Source organism: Pogona vitticeps, chromosome 10, assembly GCF_051106095.1.
Source record: "Pogona vitticeps strain Pit_001003342236 chromosome 10, PviZW2.1, whole genome shotgun sequence".
Taxonomy (NCBI): Eukaryota; Metazoa; Chordata; class Lepidosauria; order Squamata; family Agamidae; genus Pogona; species Pogona vitticeps.
In genome coordinates, this window is record NC_135792.1 from 13,531,040 (window position 1) to 13,551,372 (window position 20,333).

Below are 20,333 nucleotides of genomic sequence, written 5' to 3' on the forward strand. Positions count from 1 at the left end.
TTCTGCATATAAGTTAAATAAGCTGGGGGACAATATACAGCCTTGTCATACTCCTTTCCCAATTTTGAACCAGTCAGTTGTTCCACATCCAGTTCTAACTGTTGCTTCCTGTCCCACAAATAGGTTTCTCAGGAGATAGATAAGGTGGTCAGGCACTCCCATTTCTTTAAGGACTTGCCATAGTTGGCTGTGGTCCACACAGTCAAAGGCTTTTGCATAGTCAATGAAGCAGAAGTAGATATTTTTCTGGAACTCTCTGGCTTTCTCAGTTTTTTAAAAGGCTACTAGCACAGAAGCATGGACTACCCTCTTCCTGGCCAGCTATCAAGTTGAGATGGAACACTTTCTTTTGCTAGGTCAGTGAACCTAGCAATTTTCTCTGTCGGCCATGGAAGACCAAGAGTTATACACAATGATCCATGTATTGGGGTAGGCAATGCTCGCTGTAGGCTGTTTATGCATCAAGGGGACTGAACAATGGAGACACAGAGCCTGATTCTCCCTTGAGGTCCATGGTAACTGGGGATATACCATATGTTTTGGAAGGGTTTAGACCAGGCTTGTGCAACCTGCGGCCCGAGGGCCGCATGCGGCCCAGGTCAGCTTGTAATGCGGCCCAGTGGCACTTGTGGCTGGAATATGTCACAATGGTAGAAGGGGAGAGAGGGAAGGAAGAAAGGAGTGGGAGGGGAGGGGAGGGGAGAGGAGAGCTGCATTGCGCTGTCCCCATCAATAGGTGGACCCCCTCCCGGCTCCATAAAGCCACCGGAGTCGAAGCTGGCAGCCTCTGCTGTCTGAGATCGCAGTTGCCAGTAAGCACGCTTGGAGCGGGGCTGTGGAGGATGGCTACGGCTGCTCCCCCATGCGGCCCAAACCAAATTTATGTGCGGCCCAAACCAAATTTTCATCTTCTAATGTGGCCCAGGGAAGGTGAAAGGTTGGACACCCCTGGTTTAGACTCTCCAACTGCCAGAATTCTCCCAAGGCAATGAGATGACCATGTCCAGGAAGCACTGCAGCAGGAAATGAAGGCCTAATATCGGTTAAGTCTGGATCCATGCTGCCTCAGAGGACTATGCCCTTTTCAAGGTGAGCAAAAGTTTGTAAGTACAAACATATTGGCTGAAACAAAAAATTCTGCCTTGCGAATTCTTGGAGAATTCTGGCAGCTGGAGTCAAAAGAGACTACCCATAAATGGCATACATCTTGTGGTTGCAAAAGTGAAGGTGTTACAGCCAGATCATGCTTATACACCTAACAACTTAAGTCTCAGTTAATCTCTGGAAAAAATGTGGGGTTTTTCACTTTTTGGGGGGGGGGGAGGATTCTGGGAACTGGAGTTTAAAAAAAAACTTTTCCAAGCTCTGGGAAGATTATAAATCATCTTATCTATTTCACATGGGACTTCACTGCTCTGGGTCAAGCTCTTCGGTCAGGCCAGGACACACACTCTCAATCAATATCACTAGGAAGCAATTCTGGCTTGGAATAAAATGTACGATCCTTTGCCTTCATTTAAGTGAAAGCTTGATGCAATAAAAAATTCAAATACCAGAGCGCTCTCTCTCTCTCCCTCTCTCTCTCTCTCTCTCATGGTTTAAGCAATACAAATAAGTGCTTAAATAAAATATAACAAGATTGACGTTACCTATTTGGAGAACCTGCTAAACAGCACCGAAGTAAGTCCCTTGATAAGAAAATGAAAAGGGGAGGGGAGTGAACAAGAGGGGATTACAAGGCTAATGCCAAGGGGATGAAGGAAGGTCAGAGAAGCCCGAGATGACAGAGGATTAAAAGTGAAAAGATCTTTCAGGCCTTCCATCCAAACATTAATGGAAATCTGGCTCCTTCTTAAAATTAAATGTCAGAGTAATGGTAAAACATAGATGCTCATTCCGCAGCTAAACTTCCTTTCATTTTCCTTCTGTGGTCAAACGTGTTAGTGCCAATCAAACACTACCAAGTTGCACCGACACATACAAGTATGCAGCTTCCACTTCTAATCCCAGACATGACAGGGCGAGCTTACGGTATCTAGTATACCAGAAAGGAATTCCTTACAGTCAGTGGAGACCTGGGAAACTAGTGGCTAAAAATATGATCCCCACATCTTCAATTCAGATCTTCCCCCAGTCATGCACTGACTCTAGTTTTGTTGTTATGTGCCATTAAGTCTCTTTTGGCCTCTGGTAAAGTTATGAGCACCAAAAGGTTCTGCCCTTAACAACCCTGTTCATCTCTTGCACACTTAAACTATGTTTCCTTTGTTAATCTATCTCATGATAGAGCCTCCTCTTTTCCTACTGTTCCACTTTTCCATTCCTGTGTATCTTTTCCACTGAGTCTTGTCTTCTCTTGATACGTCCAGACATGAAAGCCTCCGTTTAGTCATATTAGCTTCTAATAAAAGTTCGGGTTCGATCCAGGCTAGAACCAATTTACTTGTCTTCCTTGTTATTCATGATACCTGCAACACCATCCTGTAAATATCACATTCTGAATGATTTTTTTTCCTGTCATCTTTCTCATCCAGCTTTCACAAACACACAAACATTAACAGGAGACGTTATAGTATGGATGATCTTGGCCTTGTGACACATCTGTACCCTTAAGTAGCTTTCCTTGTTCTTCATGGCAGCCCTTCCAACTCTCAGTCATCTTTTGATTCCTTGGTTGCAGTCTCCATTTGAACTGGTATTTGAACCAAGATATAGAAAATCTTTAACTATTTCCATCCCTTCGCTGTTAACATTTAATCCGATATAATTCTTATACAGTCACTGTTTTTATTTTATTGATGTTCAACAATAATCCAGCTTTTGCATTTTCTTATAAACTGTCATTAGTAACCAATGACATCAGAATACATGGTCCTACTGAAGATATAATACCAGAGACAAGAGAGACAGGAGCTTTTATTTAAAAGAATGTTGCCTCTGCATATCACCCTAAACGCTCAACTGCCTTCATCAGATTACAGAAGCTAAACAGAGTCAGGCCTGGCTAGTACAGTCAACTCTCGACTTATGAACTTAATCCGTTCTGGAAGGACATTCGTATGTCGAAAAGTTCGCAAATTGAAGTACCATTTACCATTGAAATGCATGGGGACGGAATTAATCAGTTCCAGCATTTCAAAAAAACACCAAAATAAAAATAAAAAGAGCAAGTCCCACGCTGGGACTGCAAAAAACAAACAAACAAAAAACAAAACAAAAAACCACACACACACACACACAAAACCACAGAAACATAAACCCCCCCCAGTCCAAACTCACCCTCCAAAACCTACACAGAAAAGTTTTTTAAAAAAGGACTTACCAGTCCGAAGGCTGCCGTTGCTCTGCTGCCTCCGTGCTTCCTCCGATGTCGGGGGGTAAAGCCGTTTGAGAGCTCTGAAGGCAGAAAGGCAGGGAGAAAGGGCAGGAAATACATATTTCCCGCCCTTTCACCCTACCTTTTTGGCTTCAAAGCTCTCAAACGGCTTTCCCCCCGACATCGGAGGAAGCCCTTTGAGAGCTCTGAAGGCGCCGATTGCTTCTTCGGCATCGACTTGCGAACGGTTGAGGCTCCATTCATAGGTTGAGGCTCCATTCGCAAGTCGATACAGTACCAATTTTTTTCAACGGAGCTGTTCGTAAGTTGAAATATTCATAACGAGGGCCGTTTGTAAGTTGAGGGTTGACTGTACTTGGATGGCTGCCTACCAAGCACTCCAGAAATGGATATGAAAGAATCTTGCTGAATTTCTGCAGAGCAGCCACCAGTTAAAGTGACAATATGATGCTAGACAAACCAATGGACTAACTCAATGGATGAAATTCTGTTGCTTAGTGTAGCAAGACACAACTAGAGTAGGCCTGCTAAGCAATAGGATTTCCTAAAGTAGAGTTTGCATGGAGCTTCCATGATGCATTGTTTAGGCATCAGAGTAATCCCCTCTCCTTTTATAGTTGTCTAACCTAGTGGCCATCACTACAACTTGTAGGAAGCGTTCCACAGTTTGTAATATACACCACAATAAAACTTTCTTTTTTTGTGTAATTTCATTGTTTTGTTTGGTTGCTTTGCCTGTATGGAATCTCTCCCCAAACCACTTCACTTAAGATGCCCCCAGGTTTTAATATCCACTGTCTAGAGTCAATCATTAGCCATCTTTGCCAAAAGTGAGCAGCAAAATTGCAGAACTAGCAGAAATGGCAAAAATATCTGCAGTGCAAGCGATTGGACTAAATATACCAAAACAATGTGATTATGGAGGAGGGGGAAGGGCTAACATCCTATAGTCCTAGAATGGCCAGTTAGCAGACAGTTAGCCAAATTCAGCCTCTAGGCAAAATAATCCAGCTTCTGATAGTCCATTTTAGTCAGAATAGGGTTTTTCAATAGTTTTGCTCAGGAGGGAAAAATGATTTTTAAGGCTTTAAAAATAGAGAGAGATATATATCATGCACAGATGTACAGTATAGTTAATTCTACCAGTCTTCTTTATCTTATTTTTGGGGGGGGGGGGTTAATCTTTCGTCTCAAGCAACAATTTCTTCTGCTGGCAATATAATAACTGGCTCACAGCCTTAGGATCAGCCAGTAGTTCTAAAAGCAGTTATTTCTAGAAATCAACCAATTTTCTCCCGCAAAGCATCAGTCCCCTTCTACTGGAGCTACTGCATACAGCACGGTACTGGCAGAAAACATTAAAGAAAACGGATTTGCTCTGGAGGAAAACAAGACGAAAGATTAGAGACACTTCAAGAAGCTTAAAACCATGCTTTGGATAAAACCGTAGGGAAATAAAAGATGGCAAGATAGAAGCCACCACTGGAAAGATATATTCCTGACAACATTAAAGTCCTCATGAGCAATTCTTTGGGGCCTGAGGAATGGAAGGCAAGGCACCAAGATATGCAGCTCTTGAGTTTGATAAAATAAAAATCAGAGCACATTCCAGGAAGGCAGAATCCCGGCTGAATAGATGGTCTCATTCTGTGATCCATTCCCACTGCTTTGAAAACGTCCATTTTAAAAAGATTTCTACACAGCCAAGGAGTGCCTCTTTCCTTTTAGGTGTTTATATTTTGTTTTATAAGGCAACAAGCAGGGTGGTAGATGTGCAGTTATATAAATAAAGCCCTCAACAAGAGACCTATGTTGTGGTTTGGGGAAATGAATTGTTCTACTAGCAGGACAGATGTTGGCAGCATCGTGGAGAAGAGGAACAGTCCAAATCAAAAACAGGCCAGAATATAGTCCTGGAATAAAAGCAGCACAAAATTATAGAAACACTGGCCAGCATGAAGAGCAGTGAGGGGAAAAGGAGTCCACGCACCTCAAAAAGGCACAGGCAGGACAAGCATGAAAAAAGAAGAAACTGTAATACCCTCCCAGACATCACACTCAACTTTAAAAGGAAAAGAACCTTGAGATATTGCAAGTGGTCAAGTCAGAATATGATCCTGACTATCTTGGAGCGTTTAGCAATGCTCAGAAATGCAACAATGGTTCCCAGACGTTTTTTCTTCTTCTCCAGTTTAGAATTTAAGCTTGAGGCTTCCCTTTACTGCTGGTGCTTTGAGTTGCACTAGGAAGTGTAGCTTTTAGAGTGCCTGCTTATAAATGTCATACATCTGGGGGGAAAACATTTCTGAAAGACCCTAAAATTCGAGGTTGGAGCTGCACCACTTATGGCACTAGAGGAAAGCAGAGAGCTCCATTAACTCCCCACAAACTATGCCAAGGACATGCTCTAGTTACACTCCATTTAGTTCAGCCTATAATGCTGGAAGGTGTGGCCCAGGTGGTTGCTTGGCAGAAGTCTGTTCAGTCAATCCCTCTGTGAAACGCCGTGGATGTTGCAACGGCTCTAGTGGAGTGTGCCTGGTAAGGGTCCATGGACAAGCCTGCAGGCCAAGTATATGGTGGACACAATCCACTCGGAGATAGTTTGAGAGGAAACTGGAGAACCTTTAGAATGGTGACGGCGAACCTTTTTGGGCCCGAGCGCCCAAACTGAAAAACAAAACAAAACCCAGCGGGTGACGAGTGGCGGAAGCGGAACTGGTGGCTGAAAGGGGAATCCCAGGCACGGAGGTGCCTCGAGACCCCACTCTGGATCTGCCGCCAGTGCCAGCTGCTCCGAATCCTGGCCTGCCACCTGTCGGGGCGCCAGCAACATGTGTGCAACCACGTCCTCAGGTTTGGCTGCCGGGGGGGGGGGGAGTAGTGATCCAGCGACTTATGGCTCTTGTGCTCACAGAGAGGGCTCTGCGTGCCAGCTGTGGCACACGTGCCATAGGTTCACCATCGCTGCTTCAGAACCATGAAAGCTAACAACAACCTTCTTTGACCTCTGAAAAGAGGAGGTATGTGAGTCATAAAATGCCAAAGCTCGCTGGATATCCAAAGAGTGCAATGGATGATCTAGGTCATTGGATGGTGAAGGGAAGGTGGGGAGAGCAATGGGTTGTTGCATGTGAACATCTGACACAACCTAAAGGGAGGAAGGTAAGGTCTGGGTAAAAAGTGACTTTGTTAGGGTAGAATTGCAGGAAAGGAGGATCCATTTGGAGAGCAGCTAGTTCACTAGCTCTGTGCACTGATGTAATAATAGCGACCAGGGAAACTGTTTTCAGGGATAAAAGTCTTTCCAAGGTGGTTGCTGGAGGTTCAAAGGGGGGTGCTAGCCAGCGGGGGATGAGCTGAAGGGACCATTGGGGGGGCAGCAGCCTGCGCAAGGGGTGAATGTTCTGCAGCCCTTGGAGGAATTTTTTGAGAGTGGACTATCAGAATAGTAAGGCAGAGTCTGCATTTTGAGGTTGGTGTGTGACCATCACAGCTATACATACCTTGAGAGTAGAGAGAGAGAGAGAGAGAGATTTTGCTTGAAGAGGTGCAAGACGAAAGCAAGAACAGCAGCCAAGGTCGTTGGAGCAATAGGTAAATTATGGGATAACACGAACTTTGATTATACGTTCTACTTGTATAGAGCAGCGGTGGAAGGCTTTTGTGCTTGTTCCAGAACCTGGGCTACTGAGGGAGTTTCCTCCAAGCCATCAGGTGTAACGTTTGGAGGTTGTGGTTGAAGTTCCAGCACTGGTCCAGTGTCAAGAGATGGGGGAGCAGTGGGAGGTGAAGAAATTTGAGGGCCAGAGACCAGAGGGTCATGAACCATGGCTGTGGTGTTGTTGGTAGCTACCTGAACATCATGACCTGTTAGGAGGCCTCTGGATGTGCAGAACCCTTTGATGACTACAAGAAATTCTAGGTGGTTGATATGGGACCATAGGGGACCATAGGCCAAGTATGGTAGCATCATTGTAATAGGCTCCCCAGACAGTCAGGCTGGCATCTGTTTTAACTTGTACAATCAGGTATAGAGTTTGGAACAGCCTGCCAATGTGGAGGTTGTGGGAGCTGTTCCACCAGGGGAGTTGCAATGCCAACTCCTTTGTAGCTTAGAGGGATGGTCAGTGAAAGGGTTGAACAAAGTAAGGTACAATGCCTACAGAGATCACATTTTCAGGTGGGCATGCTGGATCACAGCAGTGACAGAAGCCATGAGGCCAAGTAGACGTTGGGCCAGATGGGCTGTGACAACTGCCTGTGTCTGAAAGGAGTGTAGGAGGGAATGAATTTTATTTGCCTCTCCTCCGGTAGCAAGGCTTGGCCCTGGAAAGAGTCGAGGACTGCAGTACATGAGCATCTGAGAAGACTTGAGAACTGACTTTGAAGGCTTTATCTGAAGTCCCAGAACTGCTAGAAGGGATAGTAAGCTGAACATCTTGGGGTGCTTTGGCCCAAGAAGGTGAGACTAAGAGCCAGTCATCTAAGTAAGGGAAAACAGTAACACCGCGGAGGCGTTGGTATGCTGCAACTGGAGCGAGGTATTTTGTAAAGATCTTTGCTGCCATGGACAAGCCAGAAGGAAGGGCTTTGAACTCGTATGTGGAGCCTTAGAGGGCAAACCTGAGATATCTGCAGTGGTTTGTTCAGATGTTTATGTGAAAGTAGGCATCCCTCAGGTCTATGACTGTGAACAAGTCACCCTGTTGAAGCAATGGAATGGTGCTGTCCAAGGTAACCATACAGAATCGCTTTGGAGTAATACAGAAGCTGAGGTGATGGAAGTCTAGCATGGGCCGTATCTCGCCATCTTGTTTCGGGAACTGTTAAATAACGGGAATAAAACCTGACAGCTCTGTCTGCGTTTTCGATCTGCCCACATCCACCAATTTGACCTGCAAAACCCTACACGCCTCACATCCTTCTTACCAACATAGGCTCATATCACATCAGATATCTGTGTCCTCCCCATCCAGAGGGCAGGGCTTGAAGTAAAAGATCCATATAATGACACAAAACCTTTCGACTCAACATTAGGGAGACTTTCTTGACAGTAAGAGCTACTTGGCAATAGAACCTTCTGCCTGAGAAGATGGAGGGACTGCCTTCACTGAAGCATTTTAAAATAGGGGTGAGAGGGCCACACGCCAGAGTTGTGGAAATCTTGATTCAGCATAGGGTTGGGCTCAGTGACTCTTGCCCTCTCCCAGTTCTGCAATTATTTGGAAAGGGAATGGGAAACATACCCACACGTGTAATTTAAATACACACTTATCTGGGGGAAGCACAACACCTGAAGTTTGCTGGGGCTTGGAAGGGGGAGAACTGGGTGCACGTAGAGTAATTAGTAAAAGTATTTGCATCCTGGCACTTTCCTGATGACATTCTGAACAGAAGCTCTTTATGCTGGAAGTGGGATTTTTGTAAAAAAATAAAATAAAAAAAGCTATTTTCCAATGGAGGGAGCACTGGGCCCATCCAATGAGATCATCAGCTTAGGCCTATTCATTAAAAAATTCTGTGCAAATGCAAGAGTTTGCATCAGCATTTGGCATCTTCTCCCATTACAGTGGTGCCTCGCTTGACTATGTTAATTCCTTCCAGCGAAATTGCTGTAGAGCAAAAACATTGTCAAACAGAACGAAAAAACCCACTGAAATGCATTAAAACCCAGTTAATGTGTTCCAATGGGCTGAATACCTGCTCATCCAGCAAAGATCCTCCATACGGCAGCCATTTTCAGTGCCTGTATAGTGAGGAATCCATCCTAGAAAACAGCGGGGGGGGGCATTTTGAAAGCTGGCAGCCATTTTGAAACCAATCAGCTGTTTGCTGATTGTCGTAAAGCGAAAAATCGGTTCCCGAAACAGGGAACCGATCAACGTGAAGCAAAATTCCCCCATTTAAAATGTTTTGCAATCGCAAAAGCGATCACAAAAACATTGACATAATGCAGATTCGTCATAGAGCAGAGTAATCATCCAGCAGGGCATGACTGTACTGGGGCCCCAACGTAGGCACCACAGTTCCACTGTTCAACCCACCTGATTTCTTGTCTGCATGGTTACAGCAGTGGTCAATGTCAGCCTTCTGCTTTGGAGTCCTGCTGGAATATTACAACACTAAAGCTTTTCAGAGACCAGGTGTTGCTGACAGGTGAGTCCAGGTGAGCCTAGAGTCACAGAGCAAGCAGGCAGGTGGCTGGGTAGCTTCCCAGAGTGGGCAGAACAAACACATTGCAGGACACCTTTCAAGAGCAAGGTGCCTAATCAGATATTATAATAAAGACCTTGACTGGGCATCTAAAGATCACCACAGAAGGTGCCAAGCAAGCCTCCTCAAGGAGGGCATACTGGGGTGCCACTACAGAAGAGGCCATGTCCCTAGCTGTTAATCTGTCAATTCAACTGGGAAATTAGGCTTCCACTGGGGAAGGTTTCTGAATGAGGGTTTACTGTTACACCAGCATAAAATCCAAGGATTTCTCTCTAGCACTGCAAGATGCTTAATAATGTGCCCCAGCTACAGGAAGCCAGATTTAGGCTGGATATCAAAAAGCTTCTTAGCTGTTAGAGCAGTACAACAATGGAGCCAATTATATCGGGAGGTGGCGAGTGTTCCAACGTTGGTATTCAAGAGAAAATTGGACATCCATCTGTCAGATCTGCTTTGACTTGGATTCCTGCATTGAGCAGGGGGTTAGATTTGAAGGCCTTATTAGGCTCCTTCCAACCCAATTACAGTATTCTATAATTCTCATTTAAAAACAGATCCAAATCACTGGGCAACATATCTCGAGTAACAGACTTTGGAGCAACATTTTTGGGTCTCCATTACATATAGCAATTTGTATCTTTTTCCAGGCAAATGCGTCTCTCCAGTCTATGGACTCATAACGCACAGGCTCCCTTACTGCTGTTTTCCTCCTGTTAAGCAACAACAAGGTTACAGCAGCACTTGATTTAATATGCCTGGCAGGGGCAGGAAACCAAGAATTTCACAGGAGCAAGTACACAGATGCATACTAGCCTCATAACAACCACAAGCATTTAAAAACTACTACCCTTTGGAAAAACTTGCAATACTTTATTTCTATCATCATTATCATATTTGGCAAACTAATAATTTATCTCATTTATTTAACATTTTTTAAAACAACTCTTCAATCAAACTGGGCTCCAGAAAAAAAAATGTTCAAAATTATCTATAAAACAGAAGGATAGTAAAAAAAATAACACATCTTTCCTCAAACAAAAATATTAGTCCCTCTCTTATCACAGGATTTCCCCAGAAAAACATGTCTCAGCAAATTAAGTCCATGTTTACCTTCCAATGACACAGCAGAACACACTAAACCCAAAACACAAAGGTGAGGGAAAAGTGACATCTTTCAGCACTTGAGGAGCAAGTTCTTCCCACTGGTATAATACAATTGCTATAAATTTCATCAGCAAATTGTTACAAGTTAAATAATAAGTGTATGCATTTGCTGTTGCAACTGAGTTGTACAACACAGCACACAACAGCAAGCCCCTATACTAACTTCTCCACCTGCAGTAGTTTTCCAGGGAGATTTATGCCAAATGCCTTACACCAACAGGCACAACAAATATAATTTTGGTCACTGATAGAAAAAGCTATGATCTTATGTTTCTAATAAGACAGGAAGCCAGCCTTGCCAATGAGCGCCATTGGTACAGTCAATTCTCTTCCCCTTTGGCTGAGTAAGTGAAAGGCCAGGTTGGGCTTAGCATGAGTCTAGATTTAGTGCAGGAATCTTCATTTGCAAGCGAGGCAAGACTAGAAGTAGTCAATCTGTGGTACCAAATATGCTGTGGGAAGGCAATGGCCACCACTCTTCAGCACCGGGTATACCAACTACAGCCAATGGGAGCTGCAATCCAGTAATATTTGGAGAAAAATAAGCTGCTCACTCCTCTTCTAATTTGTGCCGTCTGCCCATGTTGGTGCTGCAAGTTCTCCCTAATGCCCTTTGAACTAACAGGACTCAACACAATTCCTCCACCAAACCAAAACATTAAATGGGCTGAACTGGCATGCACAATTGCCAGCAAAATAATCCAGACAAAATAAAGATGAGAAACTGCCTCTGGCCTTCCAGTTCCAGCGCAGCTGCTAAGAATCGAAGACATACGGTCCACATTTTCTTATCAACATTCGCACTGTATCCCCGTATCATCGTGGTCACTAGAGATGGGCTCTAGTTTGGCAGTTTGGCGCAGTTCATTTCCCAAATGAACAGCTGATTCGTGATTTCACTCCCCAACCAATCCTGCATGTCTCCTCTTGTGGGCCCAGCTTCTGAATGGATGCCCACTGGAGGGGGTGGGTGCTGAACCACAAATCAGCTGTTTAGCAGAGAAACAAACTCCTAAGCCAGCGGTCTGTGCCTTTCTCTAAGGGTAACTGACATATATAATTCAGCATGGAAAAATCACATGGGAAGGGTATCTGACGGGACCCTCCCTTCATATTCATAACCAGAGCAACATGTCGGGCAACCTCGTAAGAGTAGCCATCACACTCTAACACAATGGGAAGTAATCTGTGGCCCCCTACACATTACTTGACTGCAAATTCCATGGATAAGTTGCTTTTAAGAAATGCTGCATTTATTGAATGCATGGATTTTTCAAAATGTTTTTAAATTGAGAGTTTTAATATTGTAATGCATATAAATTTCTTTAATGAGATAGTTTATGGTAATTTAATTGTGACTATTGTGCTCTTTTAATCGATTGTGAGACACTTTCAGTCCCCTATGGTGAGAAAGGTAGCATTAAAATAAAATAAAATAAATCATTGCTTGCCATTGGCATGCTGGTTTATTTATTTTATTAAATTTATAGCCCGCCCATCTAGACCGAAGTCTACTCTGGGCAGCTAACAAAAAATGTTTGCTGGTCAATGACTGTAATAAAACATTTATTATTATTACAATAAAAATGGAATGAAAAGAATATATGAAAATAAAAAACAACAATAGTAATATAGTTCAAGATGGGGAAAAGAAAATAAATTCAAGTAATGACAGGAGAGAAAGCCTGCCTAAAGAGACAGTCTGCTCTTAAAAACACACAGTGAGGGAGCCAGACAGATATCTGGGGGCAGACTGTTCCAAAGTCAAGGGGCCACTGCCGAGAAGGCCTGGAACGGCATCGACTGTGGTTGGAGAAAAGGAGATGTAGAGCTGGGTGTCATCAGCATACTGATGACACAAAGCCCAACAACCCCTGATGATCCCACCCAGAGGCCTCATGTAAATATTAAGCAGCATTGGGGAGATAATCAAGCCCTGCGGAACCCCACAATTGAGGCTCCACGGGGCCGAAACACTCTCCTCCAGCTGTACTCTCTGAGGACGGTCCTCCAAGAAGGATCGGAGCCAGGCAAGTGCCAGACCACCAGCTCGGAGAGGCTCCCCAGGAGGATACCGTGGTCAATGGTATCGAAGGCAGCTGAGATATCGAGGAGGACCAAAAAATACATCCTTCAGCAGGTCATCAAACAGGGTGACCAATGCCATTTCCATACCATGGCGCGGCCTGAAGCCCAAATGGAATGGATCCAGAGCATTGGTTTCATCCAAAAGAGCCTGGAGCTGGTCACCCTCTCTAGCACTTTGCTAAGGAAAGAAACATTGGTGACGGACCTATAATTGCCAATATTGTCCGCCACCAAACTTGGTTTCTTCCTTATGCCCCTTGCCCTCCTGGAGAGACCCATTAATTACTGCAGTACCCCATTTGGTTGTTGTAGGCCTGGTTGCTTTGATTAGCCAGACTGGGCAAAGGTCAAGGAAGGAGGTGGTGGCCCGACATTGATCAAGCACTTTGTCCACCATATCTGGCAACACAGGTTGAAAGAGATCGAGTCTCATCTGGCAAGGTGGAGCACTGGATGTCTGTGCTCGATCTACTGTATTTAAAAAAGGAGAGCGCTCCTGGCGGGTGGCCTCCACTTTAGATTTTAAAAATGCCGCAAATTGGTCAGGTGAAATACTAGTAGGAGGCCCATCACTTAGACCAATTCTGGATAGATCGCAAACTATACAGAAAAGTTCTGCCTGCTGATTTGAAGCTTTGCTTATCTGGACAGTGATGTGAGCTCAACTGGCTGCCCTCACCTTAGTAAGGTAGTGGTTAGTCGCGATCCTGACAGCTTTCCAATTATAATCCGTCGGGTTCCGTCTCCAAATGCACTCTAGCCTTCTTCTGTTTTGCTTCATAGCTTGCAGCTCCTGGTTAAACCAGGGCGCTGGCTGAGCTCTGCAACGGAGAGGATGTTTAGGAGCAATCGTGTCAACAGCCTTGGTGCAAGCCAGCCATCAACCAGAGCCACGACAGGAGTGCCAGTCAGATCAGCCAGAATCCCTCTCATGGAGTCCTGGAATCCTATAGGATCCAGTAGCCTTCGGGGGAGGACCATTAAAATAGGTCTTTGCTCTCTGTGGAGAGGGAGAGCCACTGAGAGGTTACATTTTATTAGGTGGTAATCCAACCATGACAAGGGAACTGACACAAGATCAGTTGCCATCAGACCACACTCACTCCACTCAGTGGAGAACACCAGGTCTAGCATGTGACCACCCATATGGGTGGGACCATTAACATCTTCGGACATGTCCAAGGAAGCCATGGTTTCCAAGAACTCAAGAGCTGGACTGGAAACCTCTGCCTCCGCATGGATGTTGAAATCATCCAAGACCAAAAGCCTCAGGGAAACCAACAGTGCCAGCTCCAGTAAGGAAATGGCTGGGTCGCAGAGAGTGCGGTAACCCAACAAGATCCCAATACTATCCCTGGCCCCAATAGACACGCGGAGAGCCTCCAGACCTGCCTTCACCACCATAGAGTGCCTAACAATCTCCAGACTGTTTCTATAAACAATGGCTACTCCCTCCCCCCAGTCTACCCTGGTGCTGGACTGCATAACTGGGAGGACAGGCAAGAGTCAAGGGAACACCCCCCTTCCCTGCCCATCCAAGTTTCGGTTATGCATGCCAGGTCTGCATCCTCCTCCAGAATAAGGTCTTGGAAAATCTGAGATTTGTTGGATACAGACCTGGCATTCAACAGCACCAGATTTAGAGTGGAGGGATGGCTGATCTGACTACCTCGAGACTGACGACTGGTCACAGTGCCAGAACAGTGAACAGCTTTCAAACATCTGCTCACTGTTCTTCTGAAATGAGTACGAACTGTGCCATCACCATACCTCCCTCTACCTATAATCACTCGGATGTTCAAAGGACCCCCGCTGGTTGGGATAAAGGGAAATTTTGGGTGTACATTATTTATTTATTTATTATTTATTTATTTATTGCATTTATATGCCGCCCATCTAGACATAGTCTACTCTGGGGGGCTCACAATTTAGAAGATAAAAACAATTTAAAATATACAGTTTTACATTAAAAACAAAATGATATAAAATGTAATATAAATTTACGATTTTAACAGTTAATTACAAGCTAGTGCTTCGAAGAAGCTGCAAACACCATTTAGGTTTTAAGAAGCAGTGTAAGAACTTCATCTGAAGATGGAAAGATAAGGTCATGATGCCATGATGAGTATATTTGTGTATGTGTTTGCTCAACCAGCTAAACAAATGAATTCTGTACTGATCTCCTGATGACCAGTCACTGAAGCTGGCTGAGAAAGCTGGGGCTAAGAGTTTAACATTCTAAGGTAGCTGCACCTCTAGCAAGGAGCTCAATGTAATGTCTGTTTTGACCCAGCACGTAGCAGCCTGTTTGAAGCCAGAGAGAGATTAGAAAAGACAAAATCCCTACTCAGGCAATATCTTGATGGACTGACTCACCCTGATCCCTTGAGGGAAGCGCCTGGCCACCCTCCTCTCCATCACTGCTTTCTGCACGTGAAAATCTGCATGCCTACAGAGAGGTTTCTGTAGGTGGGCTCTTCATGTTAGCATAAGCCCCAGTTTCCCAAGGTCTCCTCTTGTGTGCGGCACCAGCACAAACAGAAGCCTCTCCTCTATTGCTTTTTTCCACACTTAGAACCTGATCCCAGAGAGGGTAGGAGGTAGGTCCTTGCCTCAAATCACACCAAGTCTATTCACAAAGATAATGCCTGAAGAGGCCTAAAGAGGGAGACATTTCAGTTGGCCACAGCTGTCTGCTTCCACCACCATTGCCCACTATAGGAACTTAGTCCCCAGCACGTGCCTGGTTGCGCTTGAATGTCCAAGGTATTTGGGAGGAAGTGCCATGCAATCAGCCAAGTCTTTTATTTATTTTATTGGACTTATTTATTGGACTTATATACCGCCCCATAGCGCTACAAGCACTCTCCGGGCGGTTTACAATTTTAATTATACAGGCTACACAGCAAGCTGGGTACTCATTTTACCGACCTCGGAAGGATGGAAGGCTGAGTCAACCTTGAGCCGGCTACCTGGGATTTGAACCCCAGGTCGTGAGCACAGTTTTAGCTGCAGTACAACGTTTTAACCACTGCGCCACGAGGCTCAGTGGTTAAAACCACTGAGTCCTTCAAGGACCACATTATCTCAGAACGAATTTGTTGGAAGCCACATGATGGGAGCAGGCAGAGTGGGTAGAGTCCGTCAGCCCACACTCATTGTGTCTCGAGAGCCTAGGAATCACGTGGGTTGGGATCAGAGAATTATGAAGTACATGTCAGTAAGGATAAAAGAAAACTGCTATAAAGTAATATGGAGGTGGTATTTAACGCCGGTCAAAATGAATATGATGGATAAAACTGTGTCATCATTATGTTGGAGTTGTAAAAAAGAGAAGGGGACGTATTTACATATGTGGTGGCTATGTGAAAAAAGAAAGAAAGAATGGAAAGTAATATTTAGGGAAATAACTGAAATTATGGGATTGAATATTTCAATGTCCCCAATAACAGCCTTATTGAATTTGAGTAAAGAGCAATTGGTGAATGAAAATAAGGATTTAATAATAATAATGATTACGGCTGCAAGGATAATTATGGCAAGGAATTGGAGAAATGAAAATCAATTTAACCTTGAGGAATAGTATAGAGAATTGTGGGATATGGCTATTAATGATAAACTGACATGCGATATGAAAATAAGCAGGGGCCAAATGAAAAATAATGACTTTAAAAAAATATGGAACGTATTTTTAGAACATGTATTTCGGAGAGGGAGGGGGTATACACCAAGTGAAGAAACATTGAAATTTTGGAATGAAAATGGATGGAAAGAAGTGTAATGCTAGTCCTGATGGTGATGGGTTCACTGTTATGTTTTGTAATTTATAGTCTCGTAATTTACAGTTTGTTTTTTGTAGTAGTAGGTATTTTGTATTTTTCGTTTTTTTTATTATTATTTTTTGTACTTTTTAATTAAAATTTAAAAAAAAAAGGAATCACGTGGGTTACGTTGGGCACCACCAACAAAGAGACAGAGACTAGCAGGAGCTTCACTGCCATTTTCAAATTAAGTGCCAACTGTGGCAGCTTCTTGTGGTGCACAGACACCAGAGGCTCTTCTTAACTTGCAGAGCGTCTTCCTAACTTCACAGGACAAAAATGTCTCCTCTCTATCAGAAATGGGGAAGGTTTCCTGTGGTGGCACCAACAGCAATACTCAGGAGCATGATGTGTCTGCTGTGGCAGAAACAGGAGGGTTGCAAGACCCACAAAAACAGCTTGAGAGAATCATCCATGGCCTACAGGGCAGTGTAGCTACTTCTGCTCTACACAACTACTCAAGAATTTTTCATTTTTTTGTTTCCTACACAACCTCCCTTTTGTCTTTGTTTTTCTCTCGTGAGAACACACACACATGCACAGATGCCTAAGAGAGCTCAAGTTTCAAATCCGTATTGAGCCATGAAACTCACTGGGTGATCCTGGAGTTGCCATTACCTCTTAGTCTCACCTACCTTGAATAGTTGTTGCGAGAATAAAATAAAGGGCAAGGAAGAACTTTTCAAAAGAAAACCAGGGTATTAATGCATTTGTAATAATTACTGAAAAATCTCATTCTCAAACAAGTCCAATGGCCGCGTCTTAAAGACAGAATCTTTAAAAAAAAAATCAGCAGACTAAATTTCCTTAGATTCTTTTCAGGGGAAGCTATGCCAGTCAAGATACTCAGCAAGGTGTGATGGATAAAGTAACAAATGAGGACTCAGGAGACCTGGTTTCAAATCCCCACGCAGCCACGGAAACTCCTGGAGGGGGGCATGAAAGCACTAAGACCATCTCACTTATCTTGAAAGCACAGTTAGGATCACTAGCAGTCATTTCCAACTTGAAGGCACATAACAATGAACAAACATACTGTATAGGTTCTGCTGTATGTTCAGTACCATTTAACAAATTTAAGAACCCCACCTGGTTTCAGCCGAACTGTATGTTGACATAAGCATGCCTTACTGAGGCCTTTGGCTCCATGAAGCAAAATGGAACCTTCCCCTTCCTACTTTTGAGTCCAGCTGGACTGACGGGTGAATCCAGTGTGTGAAAAACTGTTTTTAGCCTGAATTCCAACTCCCAGAATTCCACCAGCTAGCATGGCTATGGTGAGGGCAGGACATACTAAAGCAGGCAAAGACCTTTCTCTTCAGGCAAGCTTTCCCTCAAAGACTGGCTGCCTGAGAGGGGTTTTTAATGGATAGTTGTGCTATATATGGGGCAAAATATGTTGAATGGATGAATGAATGTAAGTGTAAAGTCTCTTTACTTGGGAATGCACAATGACTTCCTCCAACACAGAGGAGCAAACAGGGAGCGGTTGCTACTCCCAACATACCACACAGCATCTGCTGCCTGGGGAAATCGCCTAATTCTGCCTGAAGAAGGGGCAGTTCCACGCCTTGCATGCTGTCCTAAACATTTCAGGAAGACACTTTTGCACCTCTGTCAACTCCACTGCAGGCCAAAATACAAGAGGTGAAAATTTCTCTTCTTCTCTGTACTGTTGAGAAACCCAAGTAATGGAAAGCCTGTTTCTGTGCACTGACATTTTTAATGCCAGCCCATCCCGGTCCAAAGCAATTCAACTTGGTCGGCCATAAGAACTTCCAGAAGTCCATCATAGGGACAATAACAAAAATTGTATATGGATAATTCATTTTAATTGCCATTAGCCAATCTGAAAACCAATTCTAAATGAAAAGCCACGTTTAACTATATAGATATATCACAGCTGCACCTATCTAATCAGCTACTGGTACCCAGTGCGATGTAGTGGATAGAGTGAGGGACTAGGAGTCCACAGAACAGGGTTCAAATCTTTGCTCAGCCATGGTGGGGTGGAACCAGTAAAACCACTCCTTCAATATCTCATTACCTTGAAAAGCTCTATGAGAGTAATTGTAACTTCCTTCTGACTTGACAGCACAGAGCCACCAACACCTGCTAGTACCTATTAGACTTTCTTCTGCTTTGCTTTTCTTTCTGCAATTTCAAATTTTGTCCTGTTCTCTGTTTTTTGTGGCAGCCCACTGTTCGAAACTCCCTGATACGAACATCCAGAAATCTATGAACTCAACCTGCCCTGGGGAAGCATGCTCTGGAAAGGCAGAGGGGGTGCGGGTGCGGGCCAAGAGGCCAGGCAGCTTCGGGCCCGGCTGCCCCCTCCCTCCCGCCGCCGCGCCGGGGAGCCCACCGGCCCACCCACCGGCCTTACCTGCTCTCTCCTGGACCCGGCAGGTGACCTCCCACTTGGCCCTGGCCTCCCGGTCCAGGCGGCGGGCCAAGGTGACCTCGCCGGTGTCCCTGTCCAGCCGCACGGGGGCCGCCTCGGGCGGCGGCGAGACCAGCTCGAAGCGGGCGGCCGCGAAGCGCGAGGCCGGCCCCAGGGAGGCCAGGAGGGTCCCCGGCCGGGCGTCCTCGGGCAGCACCAGCGCCAGCGGCGGCTCCGGCTGGAGCAAAGCCCGCGCCCGGCGGCGGTGGCTGTGGCTGTGGCGGCGTCGGCGGGCGTCGGGGCGGCTCGGGCCCGGCTGGGGCAGCTCGACGGGCTGCGGCAGGACCTCGAGGTCGAGCGGGGCGCTGAGGAGGGCGGGCCGGCCGCGGTCGCGGGCGAAGAGGCGCAGCGGGAGCGGGGCGCGGAGGTTGAGGAGCGAGCGGACCAGCACCACCCGCCCGCTGCGGGGCACCACGAAGAAGTGGGCGCTGGCCGGGCGCGCGAAGTAGCGCAGCTCCCCGTTGGCGCCGGCGTCGGGGTCCTCGGCCCGCGCCCGCCACACCTCGGCCCGCAGCGCCAGCGTCTCCTCCACCCGCAGGCGGGTCACCGCCCGGCCGGCCCCCGAGGGGAAGCGCGGCGCGTTGTCGTTGGCGTCCAGCACGGCCACCGTCACCGAGGCCAGCTCCGAGGGGGCCTCCCGCCCGCCGGCGCGCCCCGACGACGACGACGAGGAGGCGGCGGAGGGCGGCGGGCAGCGCTTGCAGCAGAGGGCTAGGCGGAGGGCGTAGAGGGCGCGCGCCTCCCGGTCGAGGGCCCGCGTGGTGCGCACCCACACCTGGCCGGAGCGCGCGTGCAGCGCCACCTGGAAGTGCGCGCGCCCCTCGCCCAGCAGCTGCAGGTGCCAGCGGCGCCCCTGCACCTTGGCGCACCAGGGCTCCGGCCCCACCAGCCGGGTCAGCGGGATGCTCAAGCCGCTCACCCGGGTGCCCGCCGGACGGTTCTCCGGCACGTGGCCCTGGAACGAAGGCCGCCGCCTCGGCGACCCCCCCGCCGCCGCCGCCGCCGCCGGCCCCGCCAGCGCCCAGCCCAGCAGGAGCCACAGGTGGAAGAGCGGCCGCGGCGGGAGCGGAGTCATGGCGGGAGCGGAGCGAGAGGGCGCCCACCACCGCCGCCGCCGCCACCACCGCCACCACCACGCCGACGAGGCCACCGGCTGCCTCCAGCGCCGGCGCGACTGCCGCGGCATGCCGGCTGCCCGCTGCGGAGGGGAGGGGTGGGGAGCGGGGCGGGGCGGGGCCAAGGCGCGCGGATGGAGACCCGG

At 46.6% G+C, this 20,333-nt stretch overlaps 1 protein-coding gene across 1 annotated transcript in view; it reads right to left on the minus strand.

The window, feature by feature from the left end:
- The window catches only part of LOC110082029 (neural-cadherin), a 146,162-nt gene extending 125,904 nt beyond the window's left edge, over nucleotides 1-20,258 (minus strand). Inside the window, exon 1 of the mRNA XM_072980430.2 lies at nucleotides 19,016-20,258. Within this exon, the coding sequence (XP_072836531.2) occupies nucleotides 19,016-20,258 (1,243 nt within the window). The remainder of the gene's footprint in view (nucleotides 1-19,015) is intronic.
- Between the last annotated feature and the right edge of the window lie 75 nt (nucleotides 20,259-20,333).